Here is a 13,157-nt window from a genome sequence, read left to right as displayed (position 1 = left end):
CATAAGGTGACTTATGCTTACTAGTAAAATCACAAAATGAGGTAGCTGATTATTTAATTACTAAGAGATTGTATAATGAAATTTGAACAATAATGGAGCAAAACGTACACTACACTACGTAGGCTTTTAGGTTGGACATTGTTTAGTTATTCTCTGTAAGATTAGTATCCCTGAGAAATCGTGATAGATCATTCTCGTTCGTGATTGTGTACAGTTGACCTACATTTGTTTTCCTAACTAGAATTTTCCCATCCCGTGTGAAGCATTGGTGTATTGTGTCATTATTCTCTCGCTTAAGTTTTCTGACTCTATACAGGAGGTTCTGACGTTTTTTGGTAAGACACTCGTTTATGTATACCTCTTTCTTTACTTTAATAGATGCAATAATTAAGTCTTTTTTCCTGTCATGTGAGTGGAATCTAAGCATAACACTTTTTCTACCATGGGATCCTAGTAACCTGGCTTCTTTTATTTCTGACTCTGGTACAATAACACTTGTTAGGTAAGACACATATGCAACAGTTAGGTATCTTTATTATGAAACGTTTCGCCTACACAGTAGGCTTCTTCAGTCAAGTACAGAAAAGTTGATAGAAGCAGAAGATACTTGAAGACGATGTAATCAGTCCATCACCCTTAAAGTTTTGAGGTGGTCAGTCCCTCAGTCTGGAGAAGAGCATTGTTCCATAGTATGAAACAATATGGAGAAGAAGTGACAGGATGGAGCTTTTTATAGCGCCAAGAGGTGAGACGTAGGCCACTAGGAGAGGTAAGAACTCAGATGTTGAGAAGTCAGGTCCCTCTCAAATCCAGCCCCTCTCACTAGTGGAAGTTGTCGAAGTTGATTGCAGGTCTGTACATCGTCTTCAAGTATCTTCTGCTTCTATCAACTTTTCTGTACTTGACTGAAGAAGCCTACTGTGTAGGCGAAACGTTTCATAATAAAGATACCTAACTGTTGCATATGTGTCTTACCTAACAACCTGTCGGTATTTTATACCATTTTAATGTTCAATCTGTCAGACACTGCAACACAAGGGTATCTTGGTACAGACCTGCAATCAACTTCGACAACTTCCACTAGTGAGAGGGGCTGGATTTGAGAGGGACCTGACTTCTCAACATCTGAGTTCTTACCTCTCCTAGTGGCCTACGTCTCACCTCTTGGCGCTATAAAAAGCTCCATCCTGTCACTTCTCCATATTGTTTCATACTATGGAACAGTGCTTTTCTCCAGACTGAGGGACTGACCACCTCAAAACTTTAAGGGTGATGGACTGATTACATCGTCTTCAAGTATCTTCTGCTTCTATCAACTTTTCTGTACTTGACTGAAGAAGCCTACTGTGTAGGCGAAACGTTTCATAATAAAGATACCTAACTGTTGCATATGTGTCTTACCTAACAACCTGTCGGTATTTTATACCATTTTAATGTTCACAATAACACTTGTTTGGTCCTTTATGATCTGCAGAGTAATTTCTTTACTGTTTGTTTGGTTCATATCACTGGGAAAAAGTGGACTGTTAACTATTACTGCGTCCGATAGTTTATCTTGTTCCGTTTTATCTTCTTGGAGAGCAAAGTAGTCACTGAACTGGTTATCTAAGTTGTTCTTCCATTCTTTTACTGCTTCTTCAACCTTTGTATTAAGAGATATTATTTGTTGGGTATGGCTATCTATGACTGTTTGGATGGTCTTGTCACAGTTAGTCATTCCTGGTGTTGATAACTTTTGTTCAAGACTGAGGATTTTGTTTTCGAGTTGTGTCATCCTGGTGTCTTGTTTTGTTAGTGTCTCTCGAAGATTCATATTTTCAATAACTAAGTTGGAGATGCATGACTTTAGGGTATCTGGATCGTTGGTCATACCTGAGAGACTACTTGGTAGGTTGAATCCGGGGAAGAGAGGGGAGGATGGACTGGTGGCAGCCATGTTTGTTGTTATTGTTGTGGTGTCGCCTTGAGTGGTGGTGAGTGGGGTGGTTGCTGGGCTGGCGTCCTCCTGACTACACTTGTTGAATAGTTGATTTTTCGGTGTTTTCTTGCTGGCCTTGGTGCTGTTTCCTCTTAGATTGCGCCTCATAATACTACAGGAATTGTTGTAGTTAAGAAGAAGTTGTAGTATACAAAGCTTAGGGTTACGTTGTTCGGCTGGCAGCGGGGTGTTGCTTTCGGTTTGTTTGCAGTCTTCCTTTGATCTCTATTTTTTCGATTTGTAGGTTTCACTGTTGGTAATCTTTGGTCATTCTGGGTGCTACGTTGGGTAGTGCAGTTTTGCTTGTAACTAGGTCATCATAGGAGCATTGGTAGCTCTGGTAGTTGGAGAAAAGTACGGAGCTTGGAAGTCGCTGCTGCCGCTGCCGCTTCCAAACAATAATTGTGGAAGTAGGTCGTGCCCAAGAATTAGGCAAGCGAAGAATTCCCAAGTACAGTGGACCCCCGCATAACGATGGCATCACATAGCGATTATTCCGCATACCGCTTACTTTAATCGCAAAATTTTTGCCGCGCATACCGATTAAAAACCCGCTCACCGATTTTCGTCCGAGACGCGTCCAATGTGCGCCCTCAGCCAGCCTCATATGTGCCGCCCGTGCCATTGTTTACCAGCCAGCCTCCGCGGTAACATCCAAGCATACACTCGGAATATTTCATATTATTACAGTGTTTTCGGTGCTGTTTCTGGAAAATAAGTGACCATGGGCCCCAAGAAAGCTTCTAGTGCCAACCGTACACCAATAAGGGTGAGAATTCCCATTGAAATGAAGAAAGAGATCATTGATAAGTATGAAAGTGGAGTGCGTATCGCCGACCTAGTCAAGTTGTACAAGAAACCCCAATCAACCATCGCTGCTATTGTGGGCACCAGAAAGACAATCAAGGAAGCTGTTCTTGCCAAAGGTTTAACTGTGTTTTCGAAACAAAGATCGCAAGTGCTGGAAGATGTTGAGAGACTCTTATTGGTGTGGATAAATGAAAAACAGCTAGCAGGAGATAGCGTCTCTCAAGCGATCATATGTGAAAAGGCTAGGAAGTTGCATGAGGATTTAATTAAAAAAATGCCTGCAACTAGTGATGATGTGAGTGAATTTAAGGCCAGCAAAGGTTGGTTTGAGAGATTTAAGAAGCGTAGTGGCATCCATAGTGTGATAAGGCATGGTGAGGCTGCCAGTTCGGACCACAAAGCGGCTGAAAAATATGTGCAGGAATTCAAGGAGTACATAGACAGTGAAGGACTGAAACCTGAACAAGTGTTTAATTGTGATGAAACAGGCCTGTTCTGGAAGAAAATGCCAAGCAGGACCTACATTACTCAGGAGGAAAAGGCACTCCCAGGACATAAGCCTATGAAAGACAGGCTTACTCTTCTCATGTGTGCCAATGCTACTGGTGATTGCAAAGTGAAGCCTTTATTAGTGTATCACTCTGAAACTCCCAGAGCGTTCAGGCAAAAGAATGTCCTCAAGGATAATTTGTGTGTGCTGTGGAGGGCAAACAGTAAGGCATGGGTCACTAGGGAATTTTTCTATAACTGGTTACACCATGCATTTGCCCCCAATGTGAAAGATTACCTAACTGAAAAGAAATTAGAACTTAAGTGCCTCCTGGTGTTAGACAATGCCCCTGGTCATCCTACAGACGTGACAGAGCGACTTTATGGGGACATGAGCTTCATTAAGGTGAAGTTTTTGCCTCCTAATACCATTCCTCTCCTGCAGCCCATGGACCAGCAGGTTATTTCCAACTTCAAGAAACTGTACACAAAAGCTCTGTTTGAAAGGTGCTTTGTAGTGACCTCAGAAACTCAACTGACTCTAAGAGAGTTTTGGAGAGATCACTTTAATATCCTCAATTGTGTAAACCTTATAGGTAAGGCTTGGGAGGGAGTGACTAAGAAGACCTTGAACTCTGCTTGGAAGAAACTGTGGCCAGAATGTGTAGACAAAAGGGATTTTGAAGGGTTTGAGGCTAACCCTGAGATGATTATGCCAGTTGAGGAATCCATTGTGGCATTGGGAAAGTCCTTGGGGTTGGAGGTTAGTGGGGAGGATGTGGAAGAGTTGGTGGAGGAGGACAATGAAGAACTAACCACTGATGAGCTGATAGATCAACTTCAAGAGCAAGAGGCCAGACCTGTGGAAACTGGTTCAGAGGAGGGGAGAGAGAAATTGAAGAAGTTGCCTACTACAAAGATTAAGGAAATCTGTGCAAAGTGGCTTGAAGTGCAAACCTTCATGGATGAAAATCACCCTCACACAGCTATTGCAAGCCGTGCTGGTGATTATTACACTGACAATGTTGTGAAACACTTTAGGCAAGTCATAAAGGAACGAGAGGTACAGGCCACTATGGACAGATATCTTGTGCGAAAGAAGTCCAGTGACTCTGAAGCTGGCCCTAGTGGCATTAAAAGAAGAAGGGAAGTAACCCCAGAAAAGGACTTGCTACCTCAAGTCCTAATGGAAGGGGATTCCCCTTCTAAACACTAACACTCTCTCTCCCCTCCTCCCATCCCATCAATCATCACCAGATCTTCAATAAAAGTAAGTGTCATGTAAGTGTGCATGCCTTTTTCAGTTTGTGTGTATTAAAATTAACATTTCATGTGGTAAAAAATTTTTTTTTTCATACTTTTGGGTGTCTTGCACGGATTAATTTTATTTCCATTATTTCTTATGGGGAAAATTCATTCACATAACGATTATTTCGCATAACAATTACCCCTCTTGCACGGATTAAAATCGTTAACCGGGGGTCCACTGTATTAAGATCCGAAGAAGTTGCAGTGTCTGACAGGTTTGTAGATGAATGGTTCAGAGAACCGACATGTTGATAAATTAGACACATGTGCAACTCTTGGGTATATTTATTGAGGAAACGTTTTGCCACACAGTGGCTTCATCAGTCCATACAAAGGAGAATCTTGAAGAACAGGAGGAGAATGAGGTAATCAGTCCCTCAACCTTGAGTCAATGTGGTCAGTCCATCAATCTTGAGTAGAATACGGCATACGTGCGTAGAAGGAGCTTATAAACCTCAAGGTTGAGGGACTGATTACCTCATTCTCTTCCTGTTCTTCAAGATTCTCCTTTGTATGGACTGATGAAGCCACTGTGTGGCGAAACGTTTCCTCAATAAAGATACCCAAGAGTTGCACATGTGTCTAATTTATCAACATATATGCTTGTACATGTATGTGCAGTGTGACCTAAGTGTAAGTAGAAGTAGCAAGACGTACCTGAAATCTTGCATATTTATGAAACAGAAAAAAGGACACCAGCAATCCTACCATCATGTAAAACAATTACAGGCTTTCGTTTTACACTCACTTGGCAGGACAGTAGTGCCTCCCTGGGCGGTTGCTGTCTTCCAACCTACTACCTATACTCAGTAAACTTGTTCCCCAATAATTTTTACAACCTCTTTTGTCCCCCCATCCCTTTATATAAAGGAACTATACACACACACTGCCAATCCCTAGATACCTTCCCCTCTTTCATACATTTATTAAACAAAAATACCAACCACTCCAACACTATGCCCCCTCCCCCCCTCACTTTTAACATTTCTGTCATGATCCCATTAGTTCCAGCTTCTTTACCCCCTTTCATTCTACGTAATGCCTCGTGCACCACCCCCACACTCACATCTTCCTCCTCTTCACTCCTAAAAGATGTTATACCTCCCTGGCCAGTGCATGAAATTACTGCCTCCTTTCATCGACCTTAAAAATGTTCCTCAAAATATTCCTGCAGTCTACTCAATACCTCCAGTTCCCCATTTACTGACTCCCCTACTCTGTTTTTAATTGGCAAATCCATTTGTTTCCTAGGCTTTTGTGCTTTCTTAACTTGTTTATCTCACTCCAAAATTTTTTCATATTCTTAGCAAAATTTCGTGACACTGCTTCTCCCACACTGTCATTTGCTCTCCCTACTCACTTTCTCCACCTTTTTTTTTACTCTTCATATACTCTGCTTTGTATAAATGTCTCATAAGCTACCTTTTCTCTCTTATCATACCCTTTACCTCATCATTCCACCAATCACTCTTCTTTACTCCTGCACCCACCCACCTATATCCACAAGCTTCTGCACCCACCCACCTATATCCACAAGCTTCTGCCCCCCATTCTAATACAGTGGACCCTCCCTTTTCGTTGGACTCTGCTTTTGTGAATTTCACTTATTGCTGACATTTTTCGTAAAAATATTGGCTCAGTTTTAGTTACTTTCCTCCATTCTCGTCGGTTGTACGGAACATGTCTGAGTGTGCCCGCGCACATACAACCTCCCACACACGCATTCTGAGGCAGTGTCGCTTTGTTTCTCAGTGAGTGAACATTATCCTGCGAGGTCATAGGAAACATTTCGTAATAATTCATTGTTTTTTTGTGCTTGTTTATTCTATGTGACTGCTAAATAAGCCCCCATGGGCTCAAAGAAAGCTGCTTGTGCCAGTCCTTTGGTAAAGAAGCTGAGAAACACGATAGAATTATAGAAAAAAAAAATTGTAGAAAAATACAAAAGTGGTCATGGCAGTGGGTGGTAGTTGTTGTGATGGTGGTAGTGATGGTGGTAGAGGAGGGTGGTAGCGGTTATGATGGTGGTAGCAGTTGTGGTGGTAGAGGGTGGTAGTGGTTGTGATGGTGGTAGAGGGTGGTAGTAATGGTGGTAGAGGGTGGTAGTAATGGTGGTAGAGGGAGGTAGTGGTTGAGATGGTGGTAGAGGGTGGTAGTGGTTGTGATTGTGGTAGAGGGTGGTAGTGATTGTGGTAGAGGGTAGAGCTGCAAGAGCTCTCTGGACAGTTTTTTGTATGACAGGGGTCCAGTGATGCTTAAGCTGGTTCTAGTGCCATTAACCCCTTGACTGTCGTAACCCTGAGGTGTCTCTTGGTGTCGCAAAATTTAAAAAAAAAAATTACTATTTCTTATGAAATGATAGAGAATCTTTTCCCGATTGTAATAACACCAAAAGAATGAATTTGATGGAAAATGACGGAGTTACGCTCTCGCGAAGTTAGCGACCTTGGCGATATTTACAAATCTGTGATTTCGCCCACTTAGAGCCCTATTTTCGGCTAATTCCATTGTTCCAGTTGACCAAATTCATAGCTATTTCTTTATAGCTCCATTTTTTCTATCGACCGAGTAGAAGAAACTGCCCATTTACCGATTTCAACTACCCAATAACATGGTCAGAAATTTGCAATTTGGCCAATTTCAGGAAAATTAAAAAATGACAATTTCAAAATAGGGTCCAGAATGAACAATGCAGACATTCCTAGCTCTAAAATAACATTTTCTTTGTTCATCAGTCATGTCTCCAGGCCCCTCTGATATTACTCTTGCTTTCTATTTTGAATTTTTATTCAAACAAAAAATAGAAAATTTACTATTATGCGGACTACTGCAATATTGTAATAATTGTATAAATAACATCAACTCATTCATGACTGCATATTAGAATGGCTACTTGGACATTTATTGGAAAATGACATCATTTGTTTACTTTTGAACATCAGCAAAAATCAAACATTTCCCCTACTTTGAGCTCCATTTCAAGGTTCTTTTCCTAGTAAAACCAATCAAAATCACCTCTATTTCTATAATATGTTTTCCATTCTATCAATTGAGACCAAGAAAATGAGAATACAGTCATAAATATTTTATGAAAATAGACCACAAATTCAGCATTTTAATTAAAAAAAACTGTCGGAGTTTTTCTTTTCTCATTATGCACTGCGTGTTGCAGGATTTGTTTTATATGGTGCACACTGGCCACACAGACCCATTCTCTCACATGTGGGCCTACCAGCTTTCTCCTGCTTGATTTGAAGCCGCTAGAATTTATGAGTATATATACGTCAAAAACGGTGGCTCGTAAGACATATATATACGACCAAAACAGTCAAAGGGTTAAAAAACAAAGAAAAGAAGTAACCCAGGATAAGGACTTGGTGCCTGAAGTCTCTATGGAAGGGGATTCCCCTCCCAAACAATCAGTCTTCCCTCTCCCCTCCTCCCTGTCTTCCATACACCAACAAGTCTTCAATAAAGGTAAATGTGATGTTAAATGTTCATTTAACCCTTTGACTGTTTCAGGCCCCTCTCTGAAACTGTCATTCTATGTCGCCAAATATTCAAAAAAAAAAAAAATTATTTTTTCTTATGAAAATGTTAAGATTATTTTTCTGAGTGTTTTAGTCCAAAAAAAAATTTTTTGCCATCGGTACTTACCGAGATATAGAGCCGTGAAGTTTGCAGAAAATGAGCCGCGTATGGCAACAGCGGCGACTGCCGCTCACCCGGTAAACTTTAGTTTACTTGTAATTGAAGGTTTTTTGTTTTTTTCACTATTTTATTTTTTCACATAACTTATGTGGCCTATGAGACCAAAGTAAGGTGCAATGTATATATATACACTCGTTGTATACAACACAATAAGCACACAAACATAATTATCAATATATTGTTTACAAAACTTGTTTACAAAAACAAACAAACAATCCTCCTCCTCCTCCTTCTCATCCTCCTTCTCATCCTCCTTCTCCTCCTCCTCCTTCTCCTCCTCCTCCTTCTCCTTCTCCTCCTCCTCCTCCTCCTCCTCCTCCTCCTCCTCCTCCTTCTCCTCCTTCTCCTTCTCCTCCTCCTCCTCCTTCTCCTCCTCCTTCTCCTCCTCCTCCTTCTCCTTCTCCTCCTCCTTCTCCTCCTCCTCCTTCTCCTCCTCCTCCTCCTTCTCCTTCTACTCCTCCTCCTTCTCCTCCTACTCCTCCTCCTTCTCCTCCTCCTCCTCCTTCTCCTTCTTCTTCTCCTCCTCCTCCTCCTCCTCCTTCTCCTTCTCCTTCTCCTTCTCCTTCTCCTTCTCCTTCTCCTCCTCCTCCTCCTCCTCCTCCTCCTCCTCCTCCTTCTCCTCCTCCTTGTCTTGTGTGCGAGTGTGTGGCTTATAATTGTTTTGAGTCAGAAGTCGGCAGCTGTCAAAGTGACATATTGTCTCATTAGTCACTACCCCTACCGCCTGTCAAAACAATGGGGTCGGATGCTGCTTCCCCTCCTCCATTCTATCTAATTATCTTTCTCCCTCATTCTGTATCTTTCAATCTGTCTCTCTTTCTATCTGTCTGCCTATCTCTGTCTCACAGGTACACATAAATACAAGTATACATAGTGTAAATTACCTAGGATAACCCAAGAAATCCAGACAAAGTGCTATACTCTGCTTGAAGATGTGAGTAAACGTGATGACACAGTCTTGTGGCTCTCTCTGAGACAGAGAGCTAGATGGACAGACAGGGAGCTTGACAGACAGACAAATAGACAGACAGAAATGTTTGTGTACCAGCAAAAACAAAGGGAGGGCGATGGTCATGTAATATTACCCTCCTTTATGCTCATCAAAGTCAGCTCTTATCAGATGTTATCTCCCCTTATCTTGTCACTGTCATGGGGTGGACTTTTTATTTTCTTGCTTCAAGGGAACAATATTATTACATCTTCTTCCTCCTCCTCCTCCTCCTCTCCTCCTCCTCCTCCTCCTCCTCCTCCTCCTCCTCCTCCTCCTCCTCCTCCTCCTCCTCCTCTTCCTTCCCTCCTCCTCCTCCTCCTCCTCCTCCTCCTCCTCCTCCTCTTCCTCCCCTCCTCCTCCTCCATTGCTTTTGGTCTCAAACTCCTCCAAATCATGAAATTGATCTTCACTGACACTTCCATCTGTGTTAGAGCATCACTTGGGAAGAGAAGAGTCCCAGATTTGCTGGGGAATCACATATTTCTTACCGCTAGACATGCTGAAAAATGACAACTGAAATGGCATTCCCACAATGCACCACTGGCTCCCCGATTTTTTTTATATGGTGCACACTGACCATGGAGACCCATTCTCTCACATGTGGGCCTACCAGCTTTCTCCTGCTTGATTTGAAGCTGCTAGAATTTATGCGTATAAATACGTCGGAAACATTGGCTCGTAAGATGAACTTTTTTCAAGGGTTCTTAACCCTTTCAGGGTCGAGAGGCCCTCTCCTAAACTTGTTCTCGGTCGAAAATTTTTCGGAAAAAAAAAAAACTTATGAAATCATAGAGAATCTTTTCCCGATCATAATGACACCAAAAGTATGAAATTTGATGAAAAACTTGCATAATTATGCTCTCGCGAAGTTAGCGGTCTTGCCTATGTTTATGCAACAGCGATTCCGCCCACTTTGAGCCCCATTGTTGGCCAATTCCTGTGTACTAGTCGACAAAAATCATATTTATTTCACTAGAACTCCATTTTTTCTATCGAATGAGTACAGGAAACTACCCTTTTACCAATTTCAACTATCCAATATAGTGGTTAGAAGTTGGCAATTTTGCCAGTTTCACACAAATTTCAGAGGATGCCAGTTTCCAGTTAGGGTCCAGAATAAACAAGAAAGACATTCCTGCCACTTAAATAACAAGTTCTCTGTTCGTTAGTCACGTCCCCAGGCCCCTCTTATATTTCTTTTGCTTTCCACCTCGAATTTTTATTCTTAAAAAAATAGAAGATTTACTGTTAGGCAGACTACTGCATTAGTGTAGAAATGGTATAAATAATATCAGCGCACTTGTGAAAGAATATTAGACTCACCAGTTGATGTGTATTGGACGCTTGGCATGATTTGTTTACTTTTGAACTTTGGTAAAAATCAAACATTTCTGCTACTTTGAGCTCAATTTCAAGGTACTTTTCATTGTGGAACCAATCAAAATCATCTCATCATGGGCTTGGCATCCCTAGTACTTACCAGTTAAATAATGTAGAACTTAGCCATACAGATTGCAAAAAGGACTTGAGGGTTATGGTAAGCAGCAACCTTAAACCAAGACAGCATTGCCTAAGCATACGTAATAAGGCAAACAGATTACTGGGATTCATATTCAGAAGTGTAAACAACAGAAGTCCAGCAGTTATACTGCAGTGGTAACACACATGAGACTTGAGCACCTTAAAATTAAATTTTATATTAGATATTGGCACTTTAGAAAATGACAAGATGTCTGTACAAGCAACTGGTAAACATCAATCAAAATGTAGTAACTGGAAATTAATCTCTATGGTTTGCAGGAGCGATTAGCCTGAATGGGGTTGGTAAGAAGTTAAGGGAATGAGCCTTTTTGTCACTAGGAAAATTTAATATAAATTCCACAACATTCGTGACCTGTAGGATATAGCAGGTCATGTGGTGGTGGAATTTATATTAAATTTTCACACCAATATGCATGTTTCTCTAAATTGCTTTACTCTCTTGTACTTTAGATCTGCAAGCTACGCTCCGACATGTGGCAAGAGAAGCACATAGCACGACCATATGTTGCATTTGACTCCATCCTGTGTGAAGCTCTTCAGCATAACATCCCTCCTCTTACGCTTCCTCCACATCATGCTGATAACACATACCCCTTCCCATGGGTAGTTTTCAGGTATGTATAACATATTTCATTAGCCATTGCTGTATAATTATTTAGGCATCTTTATCAAAGTGGGTTACTCTTAGTGGTTTCCAGGATTTTTTCTTGTTGCTGTAGTTTCATATGATAAATTGAGATTGCCTCCACTAATTGATTTGGAACTTCCAACACTTATGCACCTTTGTTAAAGGTTAGCATTGTTAAAAAAATATTCTGACAGCTATTAGAGTTATGCTCTCTCAGTTGATACCTAATTACTTAAAGACATTTATGACACTAAAACATGCAATTTACTTTATCTGTAAAAGATCTACACTCTAATTTTGATTTTGCACTATTTAGAACAGTGAGGGATCTGTGTAGAGCTGTGAATTTAATGTAGATCTACAATTATTTAGTGCTCCAGTAAGGTATAATACCCTCAGATATTCTGTAATGGGCATTTGGGGACCTACACTGCCAAATAACAATACCAGTCTTTTCTTTACAAGTGTAAAGAAGATTGTGTTTTGGCTGGTAACCCAGGATAACCTAATAGTCACTGTCATCAGGTGTTTGCCTATTTCTGTTGGGGTCCTTTAACCCTTTCAGGGTCCGTGCTGTAGATCTATGGCTTTACGTTCAAGGTCCAAATCGTAGACCTACACTAAAATTCTAGCGGCATCAAATTTAGCGCAAAAACGCTGGTAGGCCTACATGTGAGAGAACGGGTCTGCATGGTGTGTGTGCGCCATAAACAAAAATTCTAGGCGCCCGCATAGCATTGTGGAAACGCCGGCTCAGTTACCTTTGTTCATCATGCCTCGTCGCAAGGCAGCTCTCACTCCAAGGAAAATTGTGACTACTCTCATCCTATCTGATAGTTCTGACTCTGATGGAAGTGGAAATGAAGACGAATTCTTTGGCAATGTTCAGTTAGTGACTGAAAGGATTGACCAGGATATCGATAATAGTGCAGAAAACCCTGACGATCCTCAACCTTTTACCTCTAGTGTGGGCACTCCTCAGTCACGGTCAGTTGTATCTCATCGCAAGAGAAAACTATTATTTTCGCGTGGCCAGGCCTCTGACTTCAGTAATGATGATGATAGTGACGTGGATTGTGATTTTATTGCTCTTGACGACCATTCGAGTAGTGATAGTGAGGAAACATATTCACCAGTGAAGCATCGGTATATACGCTGCCGCATGCGCTTGGGTAGTGTTCCCTATGCAGTGCCCAGGGGACGGAGTTCATCCGGGAATACATCTCGGAGTACATCCCGTGGCCCTACACCAGGAATAGACAGTGAAAATGAGGATGATGTGGCTACACTTGGCATGGATAGACCACAGGCACCAGTAGATGGTGGTAGTGGTGATGGCAGTGCCATGGCCATGCTTTACTCACCAGCCCAGGCTGGAACCCACGCTGCTGACTCGGCAGTTCAAGGACAAAGAGGAGCATCAGCCACCAGCCCACCACAACCACAACTACCTGCACAACCAACCTATGATGTCCAGTATCCACCAGCAAACTGTATCTGGGATTGGCAGCAAAATCCCAATTTTGTTCCCAAGCTCCACCACTTTGATGACTCTCAAAGTGGAATTCTACCAACTTGTCCCCTTGGAAACACTGCAAATGAACTGGAATTCTTTGAACTATTCTTTCACCAGCCCTTGATGGAAATTATTGTCAGGGAAAGTAACAAGTATTTTGAGTACACCATGGCAAATATGATCA

General features: G+C 41.6%; 1 protein-coding gene across 3 annotated transcripts in view; it reads left to right on the top strand.

Annotated features, from left to right (window-relative positions):
- Positions 1-13,157, top strand: part of Cbp80 (Nuclear cap-binding protein subunit 1) — a 352,041-nt gene that overhangs the window by 130,827 nt on the left and 208,057 nt on the right. For all 3 annotated transcript variants that reach the window (XM_070090600.1, XM_070090590.1, XM_070090603.1), the window contains exon 6: positions 11,280-11,443. In XM_070090600.1, coding sequence (XP_069946701.1) covers positions 11,280-11,443 — 164 coding nt within the window. The remainder of the gene's footprint in view (positions 1-11,279; positions 11,444-13,157) is intronic.

The sequence above is a fragment of the Cherax quadricarinatus genome, chromosome 3, assembly GCF_038502225.1.
Source record: "Cherax quadricarinatus isolate ZL_2023a chromosome 3, ASM3850222v1, whole genome shotgun sequence".
In the NCBI taxonomy this organism is placed as follows: domain Eukaryota; kingdom Metazoa; phylum Arthropoda; class Malacostraca; order Decapoda; family Parastacidae; genus Cherax; species Cherax quadricarinatus.
This window is presented reverse-complemented; position numbering and strand designations above follow the sequence as displayed.